At 57.9% G+C, this 21,736-nt stretch overlaps 1 protein-coding gene across 1 annotated transcript; it reads left to right on the top strand.

The window, feature by feature from the left end:
- Nucleotides 1-481: 481 nt before the first annotated feature.
- Nucleotides 482-7,669, top strand: PTGR3 (prostaglandin reductase 3; the record flags this gene model as incomplete). The annotated part of the gene is made up of 2 exons (XM_084251865.1): nucleotides 482-690; nucleotides 6,451-7,669. The coding sequence occupies 2 exons, from the start codon at nucleotides 482-484 to the stop codon at nucleotides 7,373-7,375; spliced, it is 1,134 nt and encodes a 377-aa protein (XP_084107991.1). The 3' UTR covers nucleotides 7,376-7,669.
- Between the last annotated feature and the right edge of the window lie 14,067 nt (nucleotides 7,670-21,736).

The following is a 21,736-nucleotide window of genomic DNA, read 5'->3' as shown; positions in this document are numbered from 1 at the left end:
CGGCCGCCGGCTCCGGGCCGCGGCGGCCGCGGGACGCGCGGGGCCCCTCGCCGCCCCCCGCGCCCTTTTAAAGGAGTCAAATCCGGCTTCCCGAGCGCGGGGAGGTGGGGGTATCCGGTGCCTCCCGGGCGCGGAGGAAGGGGGAGGGCGGGGGCCGGCCGGCCGCGCCGAGCGGATTCAAACCAAAACAAAAAGATTAAAGGCGCAGCGGCCGCCGGCCGCGTCCCCGGCCCGGACCCCGGGGCGGCGCGCCGGGCTCGGCGGGGGCTGCGCCGGGGCCCCGCGCGGCGCGCGGCGGGCGGGAGCGGGGGGAGCCGCCGGGCGGAGCGGAGGGGGGCGGGGAGCGAGGGGAGGGCGCGGGCCGGAGGAGGGGCGGACCCGCCCGCTCCGCCCGCCCGCGCCGCGCCGACTGCGCCGAGCCGAGCGGCCCGGGCTGGAGCCTCCGGGGCGGCGGCGGCGCGGAGCGCGGGCGGAGCGGGCCATGCGGCGGCTGGCGCGCGCGGGGGCGCGGGCCATCGTGGACATGTCGTACGCGCGCCACTTCCTGGACTTCCAGGGCGCCGCCATCCCGCGCGCCATGCAGAAGCTGGTGGCCACCCGGCGGAGCCCCGACTTCCGCGAGGCCGTCGCCCTGCGCCGGGACTGCCCGGTGCCGCTCCCCGGGGACGGAGACCTCCTCGTCCGCAACCGGTGAGCCCGGCGCGCGCCCCCCGCCCCGGCCGTCCCGGGCCTGCCCGCGTCCCCCCCCGGCGCGCCCGGGCGCCCAGGCCAGCCCGCCCCGGCGAGGGGCACCCGCCGCCATCTGGCGCGGGCGGGCGCCGGGCGACTGCTGGAGGCGCGAGCGGCCGCGGCCGCCGAACGGCCTCGGAACTGGATTTTTCCGATTTGGGGCTCCCCTCCCCTCCCCCAGCCCTGCCTCCGCTCCCCCCCGAAATAAAACGACGCGACCCAGACGGCGCGGCTCCCCGCCCGCGCCCCCAGACCCTGCGCGCACGGCATCTGGAGGGTGGCGCGGGGGCAGCCCGGGCCCCGCCGCGGCGTCTGGGCCGCGCGCTCGGAGCCGGGGCCGGGCCGGCCGGCTCTCCAGCGGGGCCCGCGTCCGCGGGTGTGGGTGCGCGCCCCGCCGGGGCGTCTGCGTGCCGGCGGCGCGGCTGTGGTCCCCGCCTCGGGGCGCAGCGACGGGCGCGTGACCCGGGCGGCCGGGCCGGGCCGGCGGAGGCCGCGGCTGCATTTGCCGCTCGTGGCGCGACCTTCGCTCACACGCGGGCCACTGCCCGGCCCGGCCCGTCCACCCCACACGACCCACCTTCACGGGTGTCCGCCGCACCAGTCGCTACTCGCTGGTGAAGCGGCAGGAGCCGCCGGGCCTCGCTCGCGCACGGGCCTCTGCGCCCGGGTCCCCACGCCGCGCCGCGCCGGCGGGGACCCCGCTCTTCTCCCGCTTCGCTAGAGCAGGACCGGCGCCTGCTAACTCCCGTGCCGGGGCCGCCGGTTTCGGGGTGCCTTGGCCAGCAGGAGGAAGCTCCGATTGTAACTGTGTTAAAAAGTGTGTGCCCGAAAGGACTCTCAGCTCACCGCGGGACGCAGGGACGGAGCGCGCCCCACCTCAGGGGCGGGAGGCTGCGTGCCTCTGTCGGAGAGCCTCCCTGCCTCCCGCCAGACTGTGCGATGGGAGAACTCTGCGCAAGATATAAAACTTTGGGGAGTCTGTGGGAAGCCTGCAAATGCAGAGGGGGCTGGAGTGGAGCGCGGGGGGCGGGTGCCTGAGCCGTGGGAGCTGCTGCGGATTTTGAAAGTTCTCCGAGTCCAAAGGGCTGTTGAGGGTGTCTGCACTGCCAGAGGCTGGAGCTCTTGGGAGAGAACCCGCGCCCGCCTAGCGAAGAGAGGACTTTGTGTCCACGCAGAACATGGAACCACGCGCCACACTGGCTGAAGTTCCAAACACCAGCCTGAAGCCTCCGAGTTTTGACAGACAGAAAGTTCCACACAGGTCTTTGCTGCCTTCTCGCTCCTTCTCAAGAAGCACCCCATTGAGTGGGAAGGCGGATCCAACTAGAGCTGCTGGGGTGCAGTCCCTCCCAGAGGCAGGCAGTGAGCTGAGGGGGCTGGGGCGGTGGGGAGGTGTGGAGTGAGAGCACCAGCAGCAGCCCCCAGCGGAACCAGAGACTGGGCCCCGGAGGCTGCCCGGCTGGCACCGCAGCTCAGTGTCCCGGGCCCCTGCCTGCCAGCCAGCCAGGATCCGCTGCTGGGCCACCCTCCCGCGCCGCTGTCCCCCACCCTCACGGCTGCCTGGCTTTGCTGGCCCTGCCTGCACCCGGCTGGGCAGCGAGTCCTGGTCCTGAATTTGGTGGGCAGAGCTCTGGGGAGCGGCTGCTACATTTGGAGCTCCTGAGTTTGGGGAGCTGTAGGGCTCCATGCCCCTATTTTCCCTCCACATATGTCAAGAACCCCTTTCTCCGACATAAATAGCATATTTATATGAATTTGACCTCGACCTTGGACCTTGAAATCCACCGCGGGGAGAGAAGGCAGCCAGTCTTCGTGCTGGGAGGGCCGAGCTTTGCCTCCTGGGTCCTGCTCGCAGAAAATCTACCTCTAGCTCCCCCATGTAGCTTGGCCCCTTTTTCTTGCAAACAATGTTAGAGGAGGGGGCATTTACGGGATTTTTTTAAAGAATAGAGGCTGAATAAATAATTAACTGCAGCTTTAATCCTAGGTCGCATCTCCCCCGCCCCGTGTTGACTGAATGGAGATAATACGCCAGCACCTCTCTTTCTTGGCACAGCAAAATATGCCTGGGAGCGGGCGGTGGAGCCCCGGTTCGGTTCTCTTGCTGGGAAAGGTGTTTTTGGAGGTTTTAATCGGGCTTGTCTGACTTTTTCTTTCAAGGACGCGTTTGCACATCTCCTTCCATCTTCCCAGAAAATACAAATTCTTTATTACGGGGAGCAGGGCTAGACACTGATGTGGGGTGATCACATCTAGCATCTAGGAAGGGGCGAGGGGGAGAGTAAAATCCCCACGGAGGGAGTAACTGCTGCCCCTTTATCCAGAGCCCACCCTCCTGCGCCCCTCGCCCAGGGCCAGCCTGCGCGCCCAGCGCCCCGAAGCCACGGGAGACAGAACCGGCCACCTCCGGGTGGGCGCTATTTTTAGGTTTCTTCGTCAGGTGGGACACATGATTTCGTTTCCAAATATTTCTAACGATTTTCTGCCTAAGTGTAAGATAATGGAGCAAAGAATTCGTAGGACTGGCAAAGAGGGGGTGGGGGTGGGGAAGGCGTTTTCGATAAACGGTTTATTGCTCACAGGAGGGTGACAGGGTTTCTGCTGACTCCAGGCCAAGGGGGGTCTGGCTCGCTCTCTCTTTCTTCCTTTCTTTCTCTCTCTCTCTATTTTCTTTCTTCTTTTTTTCTGGCTTCCTTTTAAAGGAAGGTCTGATTTTGCAGACTTTGCTGCACCCCCCTGTCACAGGCGCGCTCTGTGCTGGAGCCTTCTTCCCCTTTGGTCTCTGTTCCAGCCCCCCCCCCCCCCCCCCCCGCCGGGCCCAGCTCACAGCAGACGTGACCACAGGGTCCAGCACGGTCTCCTGCACAGAGCCGGCGGCCCTGGCGCGCGTGTGTTGGGGGAGGCCCACCCACCCATCCCATCCCATTCTTTTCCCTACAATTCCTGCATTCTAGTCTTTCCAGTTGCTCCTCCGAAGTCGCTGAGCCCCGCAGCCATCCCCGCACACGTCTGAACCCCAGGGGAGCGGGCTGTCCCCAAGGCTGCAGGCCTGCGCGCCCTGGCTCTCCGCTCCCGGCCCGGCCCGCGCCCCGGCGAGGCCTCTCCCGGCGCCTGCCGCCTGGAGCCTGTTTCTGGGGGGGTGGACGGCTCAGCGCGCAGCCTCCCCGGCTCTGCCGGCCCAGGTGGGGACCGGGTGGCCGCGGGCCCCCGCGCCCCCGAGTCACAGCCCGGCGCTGGGGAGAGGCCCGAGCTCCCGGCGAGGGCGAGGGGCGCCCCGCCAGCCGCGACGCCGTCCTGGTCCTCGGGGCGCCCCCAGAAGCCGGCCGCGAGGCGAGGCGAGGCGGGCGCCGGGGCGCAGGGGAGGCCAAGGTCACCGGCGCGGCGGGGCGGCCTCTGGCCCCGGCGCTGGACCTCGGGGCTCCTGCGAACTTGGCTGACCCCGCGCGCGGCGGCTCCGCGGCCCACACGGGCTGGAGGCGCCGCCCTCGCCCACCTCGCCCGACCGGGGGCCGAGGTCACGGCCAGGTCCCGGGGGCCGAGGTCACGGCCAGGCCCGGGCGCGCGCAGCCCCGGGGGCCGAGGCCCCGCCCGCGCCCCACCGCGGCGGCAGGGCCGGGGCAGCCCCAGGGGCGCTTCCGAGGGGACCCGGCTCGCCCCGCGCTGGCTGCTGGCGCCCCAGGCTGCCGGGGCGCCCCGGGAGAGCCAGGCCCAGGCCGGGGGGCTGCGCCGGCCCGGGTCTCCGGCCACCGCGCGGGGCTGGGCGCGCCCACCGCGAGCTTCGCTTGGGTTTTTAAAGCAAAACCCCGGCGGCCAGCGCGGGCTGCAGCGGGCCTGCGCAGCGCCCGGCTCTGGGCGGAACCCCGCTCCTTCCCAGCCCTCGGCTCCCTCGGCGCCCCTTGGCACCTGTGCCCGCTCCCTTCATTTTTTCCCCAGACTCGAGTCCAGCCATGCGGCCCCACTCCCCGGGGAGGCAGCCACAGCCCAGCCGGGCAGAGGGGCCTGGGGCTCCCTGCGCGCGTCCATCCTGCTCCCAGCCCCCCAGGGGCGCGCCCTCTCCAGGCTGGGGTGGGAGGACCTGCGGCCCCCCAGGCGCCCCCTCCAAGGCGGGCGGCAGTGAGGGCCTCGCCTGGAGGAAGGGCCTCTCCAGTTGGGACAGCAGATACACCAGGGGGGGCGAGAGGCCAGGGGGAGGGAAGGGCTGGCCAAGGGCAGGGGGACCAGGCGCAGAGCTGGCGGAGGGAGGGCGGAGTTTGCCTCACAGCCTACCAGGGCCGCCCCTGAAGGCCAGAAACAGGCTCTCCAGACAGGGGGGAGACCAGGCCTTGAGAATGGTGGACGGTGCAAGGAACGCCAGCACACCCCCACCAGCTGGGTGTAGCCATCTTGATGGTAAATGTCAAACGAGAAACCAGCCAAAAAGATAAAATAAACCCACGTTTTCCCCACTCCTCATGATTGCGAATCGTTTGTGGGCATGGCCTTCTGGAGCTGTTGTTGGACTGAGGCCTGCTGACTTCTGAAGGCAGCTTGACGTGACCGAAAGAAATTGTTTCCTGCTTCTTGTTTCTATGTAGAGAGGGGTCAGTGTGTAGACGCGGGGGTCACAAGGGAACACTTGTAAGTGCAAAGTGCTCTCGTACCGTGGAAGTGACTCCCGGCACAGGGCGCTTTAAGTGCGTTAAAAGTGAATTATTTTAAAATGACCTACTTACCAGCTCTCCTCCTGCCACCAGGCAGCATCACCCTCTCATTCCATCACCGGGGGAAATGACGTCTGCAGGGTCTCCATTACGTGTCGAAACCACCACCCCGACTCTTAGCGGGCAGCTTTTTTTCCTTGCGTATCAGGATATTTTTGTTCTGAGGCAGACTGAGATGAAAAAAAGCTGGTAAAAATACTCGCCTCACAATTAAATTGACTCTGGACACCAAAGCGAAAATAGTCATCTGGTATTAATCAAGTTATGTCTCTGCTTCTTGTTGGGGAAAAATATAGTGGCGATTTGCTTTCCTTTTCATCTGAAAAGGACTGTAAAATGTTGAATGTTCCATAAAAATCTCTCTACCCTTATGAGACAATTTTTGGTCAATTAATCAAAATGCATATTTGCAGGCCGGTCCGAGTTACATCAGAGCGAGGCTGTGTTTCAGCCGCCCCTCACCATGTTTCAGGCAACCCTGCAGGAGCTCACAACCACCGATGACCTTGCTTGTTACATCAATCTTGAATATTATCATTGTCATTACTATTATTATCCCAAGTGTTAAATTGTTGCCAGAATCAATACACGTCTTCTTCTTTGAATATATTTTATCTGCTGTTGTTTTTAACATCTTTGTTAAGAGGCCAATTAATTTTCAACTCCCAGCTACGGTGAAGTTTGGTATAATGAGGCCCTTTTTTTTTTTTTGGTTTTGGTTTTGGTTTATTTCTCCTTTTGGAAGAAGGAGGAGACACACTCGTGGTGCATGAAAACTAAATTGACGTTTAAGGCGATAGATTTAAGATAAAAACATACCAAAACTCTGATTGCATTTTCCCGTTGAGCTAATATTTGTCTCATTTCCTTTTTTAACTGAACCGCAGGCCTGATTTTTCGGGCACTGTGGAAGGTCCAGCACACACAGCCACTGGAATTAGAGGAATTTTTCTCAGCGGAACAGAAAGGCCGACAAAGGAAGCATCATAACATGCGTGTCTGTTGGTCTGTTTCCTTCCAGATTTGTCGGTGTTAACGCCTCGGACATCAACTACTCAGCTGGCCGATACGACCCCTCGGTCAAGCCCCCCTTTGACGTGGGATTCGAAGGCGTGGGCGAGGTGGTGGCCTTAGGCCTCTCTGCCAGCGCCAGCTACTCCGTGGGCCAGGCGGTGGCCTACATGGCCCCTGGCGCCTTCGCTGAGTACACAGTTGTGCCTGCCAAGGCTGCCACGCCGGTGCCCACAGCGCAGCCCGAGTACCTTGCCCTGCTGATAAGTGGCACCACGGCCTACATCAGCCTGAACGAGCTGGCAGCCCTGTCGGAAGGCAAGAAGGTTTTGGTGACCGCAGCCGCGGGGGGCACCGGCCAGTTTGCCGTGCAGCTGGCCAAGAAGGCCAAGTGCCACGTCATCGGGACCTGCTCCTCGGAGGGCAAGGCGGCTTTCCTGAGAACCCTGGGCTGCGACCGCCCCATCAACTATAACACCGAGCCCGTGGACGCTGTCCTGAAGCGCGAGTACCCCCAAGGTGTGGATGTGGTGTATGAGTCTGTGGGGGGCGCCATGTTTGACTTGGCGGTGGACGCCCTGGCCACCCATGGGCGCCTCATCGTCATCGGCTTTATCTCTGGCTACCAGACCCCTGCGGGCCTTGCTCCGGTGAAGGCTGGGGCCCTGCCAGCCAAGCTGCTGAAGAAGTCAGCCAGTGTCCAGGGCTTCTTCTTGAACCATTACCTCTCTAAGTACCAGGCAGCCATGGAGCACTTGCTGCAGATGTGTGCACGGGGAGAGCTGGCCTGTGAGGTGGACCTTGGACATGCATCTGCCCAGGGCAGGTTTACAGGCCTGGAGTCCGTCTTCCGGGCTGTCGATTACATGTACATGGGAAAAAACACTGGAAAAATCGTAGTTGAATTACCTCATTCTGTCAACAGCAAGCTGTAAAAACAGAACAATGACATAAATCAAAGGAGAAAGAGAATAGGCACTTTATGCCTCAGAATTACTCAAATCCATTTATTTTTAGTTGCTAATGGGTATAATATTTCTTAAAACAAAAGTAAAGTGTTAATGAATAGGTTTCTCTCTTTCTTTCCTTTTTTTTTTTTTTTTTTTTTGTTGTTGTTGTTATTTGGCCTTTTCCCTGAAAAACAACGTGCTAATAAAATTCCCTCCACAGCTCGAGGTAGGACCTTCACATTCAATGGTTCAGTCATGGACAGTCTCCTTCCAGATTTTATTGTTCTAGGAAACCAAATTAATTCCTTATGCAAGATCTGATCAAATCAGTATGTCTTCAGCTGGATGAGATTTTAAAATAGGTCTTGAAAACAGTTCACAAATTCTTTGTTTGGGGAGAGTCTGGTCCTATGCTAATAAGTAGTTGATAAATGAGAGATACAGCAAAAGTCACCATGTTCAGAGATCACATCCTCCGGACATCTGAGCTGTCACACCCTTTTTTCTAAGTCACTAGCAACTATCTAAATAGAAATTTGGAGAAATTTCCCCCAGAACTTCGATTTTATTATTATTAGGAAAATGATTACGTGAACACAGACCTATTTCAAAGCCATAGCTGCTATTTTGTGACTTTTATGCACAATCCTCATGGCAAAAAAACTTGCGGAACAGGGCATTCTTCTCTTCCCAAAGTGTTGAAGGCTTTGATTAAAAAAAAAAAAAAGCACAGATTTGGGGGCGGGGGCAGGGATTGGCAGAGATGCGGAACATTAACCACCGAGCCTGGCCCAGGAAAGGGAAAAGGTGCATTTCAGCTATGGTGAGGTCTCCCCAAAAAGGTCACCCTGGGATGGAAACTGCTCTCGAGGCGCAGAGGTCCCCAACGCCCGCTTCCTGCGCCGAAGCAGCAGGTGGTGGGGCAGCTGTCTGAAGCGGTGACACATCCGCTGCACTTGGGGGTCTGGGGGCATGGAGGGGTGTCTCTTCCCTGGTCACAGACATACAAAATAGCAGCCACTGTCCCCACCTCACTTCTGCTAGGACGAGAGCTTGTCACTGTGGCCTAAGGTTGCGCCCAGGAAACAGCCAGGGATGTTGTCCCCTGCAGCCAGGCCCGGACGACGCCGGCCTGCCCACGTCCGACCACCCAGGACACCACCTGCATGGTGCGGTTACAGGGGCGCCTGCCTCCGAGAGGCAAAGCCCACCAGATCCTGCTCCCAAGCCAGGTTGGTGCACTGGCCCTAATCAACACGGCGGTAATTAGAGGCCTTGGGAAGCCGGTGACCTTACTGAATTTTCCTTCCCTTCCTTCTGAGGGCCGGGGAATCCAAGTGCTGAAGAGCCGTTAGTATCTATTTTACAAGATTTACTCATTTTCAGGTACCTAATGTAGCTGCTAGCATGCATGCACAACAATACAATTTATATGGTAAATGGAACCAAATAATGGCTTCACTGAATGTTATGGCCGCACTGAAGGGAAATGTCACGGTAAATAGCTGCCAAATTATGGATCATGCCGAAGTGTCACCACCGCACTAAAGACAAATCGCCCCAGAGGCTACTGCGCCGCGGCCGCGGTGAGTTATGAAGAAGGTGGCGGCAGCGAAGCTGGCTCTTTGTGTCCTCATTAGAGCCAAGGGTTAGTGTGCGGGGCAGGGACTCGGGGCCGGCGGCGTCCTCACCGCCATGCAGCCCCTGCAGCACGCACAGGAAGGGGCCCGGGCTGCTCCAGACAAGCAGACAAAGGGGGAGGGCAGAGACTCTGACTGGGGGGCGGGGAGGCTGGGGAGGGAGATGCCTCCTGCAGCCAGCGCATCAGGACTGCCCCCACACGCAACCCCACGCGTGGCCGCCGCGGCGCCTCTCCCCAGACGACGTGGGAAACCCCAACGACGCATCTCCCCCTTTGTCAAGGTTGGAGGAGCGAGGACGTTCCAACTCAATTGCTTCCCCTAAAATGAAGTGGGTCCCCCATTTCTTTCATATTAATGGGTGGGTAATAAAGATGAAAGACCAACATTTTAACGGATGGATCCCTTAAGGTACAGGATAGAAATTTATTATGTTTGGAAGGAATATACTAAATTCAACCAGATAAAGAAATTTTCAAGCACCCAGGTTTAAAATGAAATTCCAGCTGGGGACCTCACGCTCGCTCTCCCCAGCGGAGAAATCAGTGCACGCTGTTCTCATTTATTCTTAGAAAACACGCATGAAAGATCCCGCCCATTCAGATAATGCCAAAAATATGTTCAAACGCTTTTTTTTTATTCTTCTGGAAAATGATTTGTAAATTGAGGGTCAGAGTTCGGCATCCGTCTCATCTGGGATTACCTTTCGAGACCAGCCTCTTAAGGGCGGTGAAGCCGCATGATGGTATGAACACCTTTCTCCTACACAGAATTGCACGTCACAAAAAGTGCCCCCATAACTCAGGGAGTGTCAGTCTTTGTTGTAGAGACGGGGCCGGGGCGGAATGGCCGTGGCGGGTGAATTATGTCTGAGATCCCGGGGTGGCCTCTGCGCCAGCCTCGAGGTGCTGGGCAGGCAGGGTCGGGTCGGCTCAGTGTGCCAACAAGGGAGGAGTCTCTGCTCTCCCAGCCCGTGGTCCGTCGCCTCTAAAAAGCCTACAGGCTCGTCTTTCAAATTTGTTTTGCCTGCAAAAAATACCAGCAACCTCATTTGGGGTCTCCTTGAAGATGGCTTCTGCTGTTGACCGAATTCAGCATTAAAACACACACACGCTTCAGGGGGTACTTTCAAAAGAAAGGACACAGGAGTTTGACATGATCCATCCCATAAATTGTTATTATTTGATTTCATCTGAATGGAGTTTCTCAGGAGTAGGACGGAGCCTCTCGAAATGGTCCTTAGCATTATGTTCTGTATTTATCTAGTGAAAGTGCAGTGACAAGTAGCTGCTTCTTACTAAAACGAAAATCCCACATTATGCACTTAAGGAACCTTCCAGCTAATGAGGATGTAATATTCTCAGTCTAACAGAGGCCTCCTTTCTGCGTCCTCCACCACGAGCGCTGGAAACTTGACAAATGATATCATTTAAGACACATGCCTGCCTTAGGGACCTGCTTTTTGGTTTCCTGTTCTGGCTTTTATTTAGGTAACATTTATAATGACCACCCGACTTGTAAGGGGTAATGTTTTAACCCCTTCCTAGAGTTCCCAATTAGCGTGAATTTACTGCATTTGGGGTTTCCTTTAAAATGGGGCAGCAGGAGCACAGAACTGAAAACATTTTTCCTGATCGCTTTACCACATGGACATATGGGATAAATGCCATACTCTAGATTTATATAAAAACAGATGAGCGACGTGCAACCTTGGGGATAAACGCCACACAGAAAGGGCGGTCAGCTGGGCCGGTCACTTCCTAGGGGCCACTCTCCTCGTTCTGCGAATGGGATCCAGATGTGTCCTGGCCCGGCGGGGGGACTCGCCACTGCCCTCCAGCCTCCCCTGCTCTGCCCACTGTTACCTGCAACACTTATTTAAGAGACACAAAATATATGCAAACTTTAATAGCTTTTTTTCTTTTTTTGCAAGTTAGGTTTTTTTTGGTAAGTCATTTCCCAGGTCTGGCCTAGAATGAACTATTTTGTATCATGTGTTAGAAGTCAAAATGGAAAACGCCGCCCTTCTGATTCGGTTGGGGTAGGCATTTAAACTTGGAATTCTGTTTTTCACTAGACCTCAGCCTTCGTGCTGTTTTGGCGTCCGGAAGGAGGGCCGGGAGATGTGAGCGCCTCGCTGCTGTTACCCGGCCCGCCTGTGCAGCATCGGCCAGCAAGCAGCTCTGGAAAAAAGCGGCCATGGGGAAGGCACTGTGGCCCCGAGGCTGCCACCCCTGGTGCTCCTGCAGAGCTGAGAGGTCCTCAGAAAGGCTCGGCCGCAGGCCCCGGGTCAGAGCAGAGCGTGTCCAGCGGAGGAAGGGCTTTGCCGGGCCTCTGTGCCGCCTGCAGAGGGCCCGGGCCCTGCACGCAAGAAGGCTTGTGGCCCTGTAAGTGGTAAACATGGGGACCCGGGGACCGTCTAGTCCTACCCGTTTTCTAAATGAAGAAACTGAGGCCCCGGAGGAGCGGGTGAGTCGTCCGAGAGAGTCTGCTGGGTCCGTCACAGCTGCCTCCGTGATAAAGCCGGGATGAGACAACAACCTCCCCACGAAAATCCCACAGTCCAGACCCCGGAAGGGGCCCTTGAATCCAGCCCAAGTCAGGTTTCAGGCCATTTGATTCTGCGTCACCCAAATATCACACGGCTTTGGGGGGAATGACAAAAAAACAACTTGCTGGATGAATGGCTGAAGGCCCACAAGCTGATTGCAACGGCCTGAGAGTCTCGTCTCCCACCCCCACCCCCACCCCCTACCCCACCTCTTGCCAGACCAGAAATGAGAATCAAGTGAGGAAAGTCCCCATGACGGCGCTGAGTGTCCTGGGAGTGGCTCACCTGGGGGCAGAGGCTGCAGAACGGCTCAGGTCGGACCACCCAGCCCCTAAGGGAGTGTCTGGGACCTGAATTTGCGTCCCCCCCCCCCCCCCCGCCAATATCCAACGCTGAATCCACCAGACTCTTGGGGTTGCGGCAGGATGTGTGCAGGCGGGGGGCTCCTGCGGGGAAGGCAGCAGTGGGGCCCCCCTTCTCGGTCACTCCGCCTGGGATGCCCTGGTCACCGCTGAGGAGCAGCCCCTCGGAGCCGCAGCCTGCCGAGCACGTGCACACAAGCGCCAGTGTGCGATGCGCCACACACACCCCTTTGGCAGGAGCGGCTGCTTGGAGGCCCGAGCCCTCTCTGGGACTGCAGGCTTCGAGGCCTCTCGCTGCGGAAACCCCGCTGCGGCCCTGCAGGTGCTGGCTGGAACAGCTGCCCCCGGCGGCCTCTCCTCAGCAGCCTCCTGGAGACTCGCCCTTGGGGAGCCGGAGCTGGACGCTGGCATCACGGAACCACTCTGGACACCCGGAGGTGGCCCTCACCAGTCCTGGCCACTCTGAGGGGCTCAACCCTGCACGCGCATCAAGGGCGTCTTGGGACTTCCCTGCACTGGGGATGTGCCCCACTCAGTGACCTTCCCCACTACTGTGCAGACAAGGGACATCAAAGAGCAGCGGCCTGGCCATGTGGTCACTGGAGAGCAGGACGCGCCCTCAGCAGCTCTGAGGCCAAGCCCAGGGCCTGCGTCTCCCGCCCCAGGGCCTTGACCTGCTCTCCAGGGGTGCTGGACGCTGGTCCCCGACCAGGGCCCCACCGCGAGGTCTCACTGGCTTTGAGAGGCTCCATCTTGCGAGCTGCAGGTGAGGGCGTGTCCAGGAGTCGCCATGAAATCGCCAGCAGCAGAGGCTCTGGCCCGCACCCGCCGCTGGCAGAAGGCCCACCCCAAAGGGACCTGGACTCCCGGTTCCCGCTGTCCAGTCTCTCTCCCCCTCAGGCCTGCGAAACTGCCGTGGCCGAGCACGGACACAACCAGCGGCCTCCACCGGCCTCCCCAAGGCCATGTACCAGGTGCCTCCTGTTTTATGACCTGAGGAAAGGGCAGCACCGCGCAGAGCCATACACTGGCCTGCCCCCATCCCAGATTCATCTCCTGAAGGCCGATTCCTCCCGAAGTTCCAGTGCTGGCAACCCTGGAGCCTTGGGGTTTGGAGTCTCTGATCCCTGCGTGCAGAGAAAGTTACAGGGGGACCCAAGAGACCCCAAGGGGCACCCAGTACACAGCATGGTGTCTCCAGGAGCTGAGGCGCGTGGACGGCGCGTGCATGTGTGGAAACAACCCCTGGGGGGATGGAGGACTCAGTTCAAGGCGAAGGAGGACTCTCATTTTTCCAGTAGGAGCTTCTTGAGGAGCCTGGCTGTGGCGTCAGCCTGGCCCACAGGCCCTGCACGGCCCTGCAGCACACTCACCTGGACGCGGACACACCTGGCTCAAGTCCCATCTGCTGGCGCCAGAGGAGGAGGAGGGAGGAAGAGGAGGAGGAAGGACCGGGGAGGAGCAGGAGGGGGCCGCGCTGACAGCGCCGCTCCCCACACTCGGCTGAGCAGGAGCGGCCCTATTACATGGATGAGGGCCGGCGCTGGCATCTTGTCATTCTAACGTGTGTAAGTCAGCAAGCTTAATTGCTCCTGTCCTTTCAAGACGCCTCTCCACCAACAATCTCATTATCACACACACATGTTTATTTCACATTCTGCGGCCCTTCCCGCAGCCTGGCTGCGAGTCAGCGAGAGATAATATTATGCTAACCCTGCGTGGTTTGTCGGGTCTCCCCTCTGGGGCACAGAGCCCCGAAGCGGGGTGTGCACTGCAGTAGGGGGCAGAGACCTGGCGGCCCGCTCTGTGGGGGCTTGAGCAAGGCGGGCCCGACAGGGGACCCCGTGCAGGGCTCCAGAACCCCCCACTCTCAAGAGCCGGTGTGGAGCTATAGGGGGTGCTGGCTTAAAGCTGAGTGATGAGAGTGACCCCCAGGGTGTGCTTCAAGAGCCCACGGATGCGGCAGGGGGAGCACATGCACCTGGGACACACCTGGTGCACCTGGGACACACCTGGTTCAAATCCCATCTAACAGCATGCGTGGGGAGGGGCTCCCAGTTATGTGACCCCACAGGCTCGATGTCTGCTGGGCTCTCTGCATGTCGCCGGGTGCGTTTGCTTTGCTTCACCCCAGAACAGCATGTTCTAGACACCCCATCTCCAGGGAGGAAGCCAAGAGCCAGGCCCAGGTCGCGGCGACCCAGCGAGTTCCACACGCCGTCGTGAGAGGGGAAACTCATTCTCCTGATATGTTTTATTGAGCTCAACGTCGTGAAAATGCTCTGATTTCACTTGCGATCAGTTGAGATCTTTTTGTTTCAGTTTGCATGAACCAATTCCAAGGGCTCACAGCCGTGGGCCTGAGGCCCTGTGTCAACGTGGGGCTCCCAACTATAAAGTCAGGGCTCGTGGGGCTCCTGACTAAAGCCAAATGCTGGGGGGCTCTGGACTGGGGTGTCGTGGGGTTCTAGAGGCAGAGCGCATCCCTGGGCCATCCCCCCGGGCTTCCGGAGGCCGGGGCGCTCCCAAGCAGCGCTCACTGCTGGGTGGGATTCGAGGCTGGGCTCTGGACCGTGAACTTGGTGGCGCTGGGGCCAGAGCGCCAGTGCCAGTGGGTTCTGGATGCCGTGCTCTGGGTGCCCAGCGGGCTTCTGAACCGAGCTCATGGGCGCCAGACTGCCGGCGGCGGGACGCGAGCTCAGGCACCATCGTAAGCATCAGCGCTATCCAGCCCATCCCGCTCCGCTGCCCGGCTCTGCCTGAAGGCCTCATGTGATGACTCTGCTGCTCCGCGCCGCGCGGCTGTGCTGGAGGGGCTGTTATCGCCACGCCTGTTGCGTGACAGGGAGGCCGAGGCTCTGTGAGCTAGAAGTGTGCCTTGAGGTCGCAGCTGGAGGGATGAAGATGGCTCCAGCATCTGCTGCGTAACCGCAGATTCAGGCCTTTCCACAATCAGGTGCTCAGCAACATGTGGGGGGAAATGACTGATCTCTGCTTGCTGATGAAGCTGAGGCCCGGAGAGGTCAGTGGCGCCTCGCCTCACGCAGCCAGGAAGACTCCGAGCCGTGGCTAGCCCAGGTATGTTGGGGGAGTTGGGGGAGGTTCCCCCAGGAGGAGGGGTTGTTTCTGGACAGTTGTGTGGAGTCCGGGGGGAGGAGGGCTTTTAAGCTGATATTAGCACCCGTGGAGGTAGGGGGGCGATTTCTGAGAGAACGGGATAATCAGAGGCCCAGGAGGCTGAGCCGTTGCACCAGGGCAGGCAGGGTGGAAAGGATGATACAGGTGCAGGGAGCCCCGGGAGAAGGGTCTGGGGGCCACTCGGCCCCCTCCTGCCCCGAGGGTAAGCACATCACCCAGCACTGGCAGCCCCGGCCAGCCCCAGGGGAGAGGGAAGCCACCCTTGGCAGCCCCAGCCCGCATCGCCCTGCTCTGCGAACCGCCCGCGGGGAAGACCTCACTGAGCCCGTCTCCCCGCGAAGCCGGCCAGCAGTGGGAGGCCTGGCAGAACAGGGGTGCCCGTTGCCGCAGGCAGATGCTCCTCGTGTCTTCAGACTGAAGCCTTGCAGCTTCCTGGCCCTGCAGACACGGGGGCGGGGGGGGGGACTGCGGTGACGTGGCCTGGATACCGGCACCCATCTCAGGGACAGCGGCCGCCAGACCACAAGCCCCGGTTGGAGCCCCCAGCTGCGGCCGTAGCGTCGGGAGTCTGGGCGGGGGCAGCCTCCCTCTTCCTCCGCCTCTACCTCCCTCCTGCTCCCCTACTCTTCTTCATCAGTTCAGAAAAAGAGCAGAGCAGGGATTCGCACCCCGACACACCTCTGCAATTAAACTGTTGGGTTCAAAATCTGATTAAATTATTTCCCAACCCTAGGATCCAGGTCATCATTTCGTTATTCTTGCATGAAAGAGAAACTGCAGGTGCATCTATGTACAAAATGCGTCAAGTAGCACGTTAGGTTCTCTTTGCAAACAAGACCGCAGACACTTCTCAGTTGCACAGCCCTCCTGGTATATTATTTATTGCGAAAGAAAATTATCGTGCTGATAAGAAAATAGTGTCACTTAAAAATTAGGTGGTTCCCAATCAACTTATGACAGTAATTGCTGCGATGTCCTCTTTGATTTAGATATAGTCATATCAATGTAATTGCCACTGGGAAAAAAATTATAATGGCTGTTAATGATAACTAACACATAAATGGCAATGAACAGGAACATGTATTTTATATCAGACTCAACCCCAGAGCAGCGGGATCCAATGGCTCCAGCAATCTGGCGCCAGTCCCTCAAGGATCAAGCCCCCTGCTCCCCAAATCAGCAAGGGCGGATGATGGCGGGGGCGTGCAGGGGATCGTCGCCCTCCCACCCCACCCCTACTCCGGAGAGGGCAGCGGTGTCCATTTCTCCAGCACCGAGGCCAGCAGCGCCAAGAGCAGCCAATGGCTCCGAACCTGCTTCTGCCGCCAGCTAGAAACAGCGCCCCGGAGCCTCCCCAGAGATGATCTGGGTCCGTTCATCCCTTACTTGTTCAACTGGGTGCCGCTGGTGGTGGTGGTAGCTATTTTACTCAGATCTCATTTTACTCTCCAAAACAAACATTTCAGTTAGTTGTTATTTGTCCCATTTTACAAAGAGCTAGTTAGGCACAGAGAGGCTCAGTGACTCCCCACAGTCACACAGCAGGTGGTGAAGCCCAAGCTTGGTGCTAGTTGACCACAGACCCTATACTCCTGCCCAACAGGACATTTGTATATGGTGCTGGTGGGGGGAGCTTGAGGATCGCTAACCTGTTACCTACAAGGTCCCATCCTTCTTAATAGCCTATGTAATAAGAACTACATGGTAAATACATCTTGATGGAAATAAAAGGCACAGAAATTTCCAGAGGGTGGGTCAATGCCAAGGCTCTACCTGTAGAACAGCAATGGCAGGAAGGGTCACCTGGACACCTGTGGAAAGGAGGCAGGTATGGCTTCCCCTCCTGTTAATGCAGGGGCCAACACCAACTCTTTCCCATTGCAAACAACTCAAAGTGTTGGATAAAATTTTTAAAAGCTTAAAGTCATGAAAAGTTGACAAAATGGTAAAAAACAAAAAATATTAGACTGAACTCTAAGAGGAAGTCAAAACAGAAAGAAGGTGGTAGAACTGAAACTATTTCTACGGTGAAGGAATTTGCCAAGAAAAGGGCCCTTGAGCTTTAGTTTCCACAGCTTTGCTAAGTGCTGGGAAGAGGGGAGAAAGGCCAGACCACTTGAGGCGGGCAGCCTCGGCACTGAGCGTCGGAGGCAAAGAGGGGTCCCTGTAATTGTATTCACAAGCCAACCCTTGTCTGAATTTGTGCTTCAAACTCACAGGATCTACTTAGTCAAAAAAAAAAAAGAGAGCCCTCAAACCCAAGAATTTAGTGCAATGTGGCTCCAACTGATCAGGGACCCAGCGTGCCAGGCAGAAGCAGACATAAATTTTCTCCATATCTCCATCTCAAACCTCAAATAATTACTATAAGGAAAATGAACAGATCACCATGAAGACTATCTAATAATTAAATAACTCGCCAGGAGCCAGAAGCTGCGGAAACAACAGAATGCAGAGATGAATGTAAAAAGACTGGGGATTGTAGGTACAGTTTACAAAACGATGTTTACTGCATTTAAGGAAACACATTTGAGGGAAAAAAAAAAAACATTAAAACAACCTTGAATATTATAAAAAGAACTGATGCAATTTTGGGAAGTTAAAAAATGTAATAACAAATTAATTATTCGATTCATGATTTAAGTGCTTAGATGTGGCAGAAGAGAGAATTCATGAACTGGAACATAGATGAGAGGAAATTGTGAAAACATATCCCAGAGGTTCAAAGAGGTGGGAAGGAAATATGAAAGAGACTGAATTCCGAGGACGCGAGTGAGCGGGTCGAAGAGGACAAGCTGCCCAGAGCTGCCTGGGGAGGCGAGAACAGGAAGGGGAGAGGCAGCAGTGGAGGGAGTGCCTAGGAGTTCTAAATAGGTAAAAGGAAGCATTTGAAGCATTGCAAGGCTTTGGGAGGCCACCGATCCCCGTGTCACAGCACCACATGACAGCAGCAGGCTCCTGGTGAGCTCTGAACATGTGCTTCATGACCCAAAGTTCCATGACCCCTGTAACAAGGCATGAAGTGCGTCTGGTGTGGTCCTCATTTCGTGAGTAAGGACACTGACCTGGGCAAGCAGCAGCCCTAGGGGACTCCGCTAGCAGAGGGCGGGCTCCAGGGCGTGCCGCCACGCAGCCGCTGTGGCACTCGCACACTGGCACACGCACCAGATTCAAAACCATCATGAGCCAAGCCTGGCTGCGGGATGGAGATGCTGACGGCGCCCTAGGTGGGTCTCCGTTAGGCCAAGAGATCAAGCAAATCCACTTCAAGATGATTCGCTATAATAAAAAGAATTCAATCTTCTGGAAACATAATTTGTTGACCTAATGCAATTTTCACATTTCTAATCATTGCTTGGCCCGTGCCGTACGTGGCGGTCCTGTTGCAGAGGCAGGACCGGGATGTGCGTCCCACATCTGCCGGACAGTGCTGGAGGGTGTGTCTTTGGCCTCTCCGGCCATCACTGTCCTTATCTGCGGACGGCCTGCCGTGCCTTCGGGTCGGGCCTGCTGTGCCACGTGCTGTGCCTGGCACACGCTGTCGGCTCTCTCAGCAGGTCAGGGGCTGTGTCTGTCCCCCAGCCTTCACTTTCTTCCCCAACCTGCCCCAAATCAAAATGAACACCCTGCCATTGTCTGAGTGACCAGGAACATTTTCTCTTCTTCAGCCCTATTTCAGGATCTGTCAAGGAATTCTGAATGATCCAAAGACTGCGTTGACTGTCGGTTCTCCTCCCTGCCCCAAGCTTCTCTGATATGATGTATTAAGAGCAGCAGAAAAGCCCGGCCTGCCCCTTCCTGCTCTGTAACAAACAATTTGTCTATCAAACTTTCTGGAGCCCATCACTTCATCAGAGGTGCCCCTGGCAGATGGGGTCGTGGCAGACCCCTGCAGGCTGTGAGGCAGAAGCCAGACCTTCAGGTGCTGAGAGCTTTCGACATGCGACTGTGGCTTCCAGAACCCCATCCAAGGGAAGCAATCAGGGGGGCACAAAATATTTCTGTATTAAGCTTTTCTCCACCATGTCATTTGGAGCAGGGAAACGAGAGTTCATCCCTGTGAGGTGTGTGATGTGTCCATTAAAATCATCACAGAAACTTCACGATACATCGTTGAATAAAAGACACCGGGTTATAAAGCAGCACATTCAATGTAATGTTGTTTTTTGGTGAATCACACATGCTTGGAAAGGGCTGGGAGGAAGCTGGCTACCTGCTAACGAGGATTATCTTTCAACAGCGGCTGCGGAAATGTAAGGCCCCTTCCTAGTCTTCTGTGCCGTCTGAGTTCTCCATAGTGATTATGATCACGTGAGTTTTATAAAGTCACTTAGCATCTACCTCAGTAAATGCATTCCCGGGCATTCGAGGCCTTGTACGGTTCCGCGTGGCAGCACTCACCGGCCAGACTGTCCCCTGGGGGCGAGGTCTCGCGGGGATTGTGGCAGGTTCCACGGAGGTGTCTTGAGGCTGAGCATAGACCATCTCCTCATCTGCGTGCCTGCAAGGATCAGGCATATTCTAGTGCTTTAATTTTGAGTAAATCTGAAAGCCGCAGCCTCTGTGGTCAGCAGTGGCCGCGCTCAAGCCCGGGGCACTGGTGCAGACAGACAGGTGCTCAGTTTGGGAGTCACACAAGAAACGTGGGCGTTTTAGTGCTCAGTACCAGCCTCCATCCCCAGGAGGGCACCGCCCTAAAGACCCGGACACGTGTCTGCAGTGAGGCTGGCAAGGCCTAGCACGCCCCAAGCAGGGACTGGTGAGGTGAGTGGCTCGGAAGTCAGTTCTGCGCGGAAAAGTTAAAACCCTCAGCTTGAGGTCCACAGAGCAGGGTCTGTGCCGGCCGCTTGGAGTTTTAGTTTGGAATCACATCTGCTTGCCGTCGAGTGCTTTTGTTGGGGGCCCATTAACTTGGAACAGATTTAAATTCATAATGTTTTGTCAAGGACTTTCATGAGATCCTTCCATAAATTCAAGACGCCAGCTTCAAGCCTCCAACTTCTCAAATGCCTATTATTTCACGGATTTCCCGCCCTGTACCCCGCTGGGGGGACATGTGGCAAAAGCTACTCACCACCCCTATCACACACAGCTCAGCACAGAGGGTGCCTGGCACCCCGAGACACGTGCACCCAGAGACCCAGAAGAGCTGTGGGCAAGGCTGTGATCAGTCATGTCCTGCCTCTTCGCTGTACTCGTATCACCTGCATCTCAGGGTGCTGCCGGGGCTCCATTGTATTATTAGTTTGTATTGGGTCACTGCATGAAACGTCCCTTGGTTGCGGTCTCTATTTTTTATTTTTTTTTTAAAGAGGCACGTATTTTATTTATTTGTTTGTTTATTTATTTGTTTGTTTATGCAAGCACTGGGTACAGTCAGAAGCGCGGGAGGGTGAGAGGATTCACCAGAGCCAGAGCGGGGAGCAGAGCAGGCAGAAGGACCGAAGGACACTGCTGAGGGGAGCAGCGGGCGGCAGGAGAGGTCTGCGCGCCATGCGGGACCCTCCTCCAGTGGCCGGGGAGCAGCCGGGGATCGAACTGGCGCCGCAGAGGCTGCGGGCAGCTTCGCAACCCAGCGCTCCACCGCTGCGCCACCGGGGAGGCCCGGTTGCGGTCTTTAAAGCCTTCCTCCTTCCTCCGAGTGCCTGCCTCCACCCCCCAGCCCTTCCAGCCTGGGACACCCGCTTAAGGGCAGAAGCCTCCGTGGGGTTTCCAGTGCCAGCTGCCTTGTGAGCATTTTGCTCTCTCGGTCTGTCTGGTTTGTTTCCTGGTGCAGCGTTTGTCCTCACCTCGCTGGCTGACCCCACTTCGGAAGCCCCCGAGCTCCTCCCGTTCTGCTCCCAGCAGCCGCCTCTCATCTTTCCTGGCGGCCTCCTGGACCCAGCCTCTGCCCGCGGGCACCGGGTTGCTCCCACCCCTGGCGGGTGTGAGTAGCGTCGCAAGGAAGGTCCATTTCCAGGTCCGAAAACAAAAGCCAAAAAAGCTCATCGGAGACGACAAAGCGCTGGGCTCACCAGCGGCGGCGGCCACTGTCCCTGAGAACACGGTTGGGGCCCAAACTTGAGCCTATTTTCAATAGATGTCTCGGGTTGTTCGGGATTTTCTCAGATAATTACAGGGTGAGAAACCAGCGTGCTCGATGTCACTTATGGATTTCCCTTCCGAGCCGGGGGACGCCAGGGAGGAGCCAGACGTGCCAGCCCGCTGAACCCCGACCAGCCCCAGCCCCGGGGCCTCTGCTCCCACGAAGCCCCTCCGTGGGGCGTCGCCAGCGTCCTCTGCAATCTGACTCCCCTCACCAGGGACGCTCGTGCCCTCCTCCCTGTGCCCGCCGCCCGCGGCTTCTGACCCCTGCCCATCTGTCCTCAGCCGGGCCCTGGCTCCGTCCCCGGTCCCCCGCCGTGGCCCCGTGGCCATCACCCTCAGGCTCAGGAAAGAAGAATGTTTGGGAATTACGTGGCGACAGACGCCAGCCGGCGGCGTGAGTGTTTCACCGTGGGCAGGAGCGAGCCCCAAGTTACTGTCCCGTGCTCCTGAATCTCACGTGCCACAGGGGGGGCTCTGCCGTGCCTCAGCACCATGTCTCTGTCCTCTCCCCCTGCCCTGACCCTCGTCTTACCTTCCCTGCACCCAGAAAGCAGCAGGAACCTCCCTG

The sequence above is a fragment of the Talpa europaea genome (genome assembly GCF_964194135.1).
Source record: "Talpa europaea genome assembly, chromosome: 13".
Lineage (NCBI taxonomy): Eukaryota > Metazoa > Chordata > Mammalia > Eulipotyphla > Talpidae > Talpa > Talpa europaea.
The sequence above is the reverse complement of the archived record's forward strand: the minus strand, read 5'-3'. Positions and strand labels throughout refer to the sequence as shown.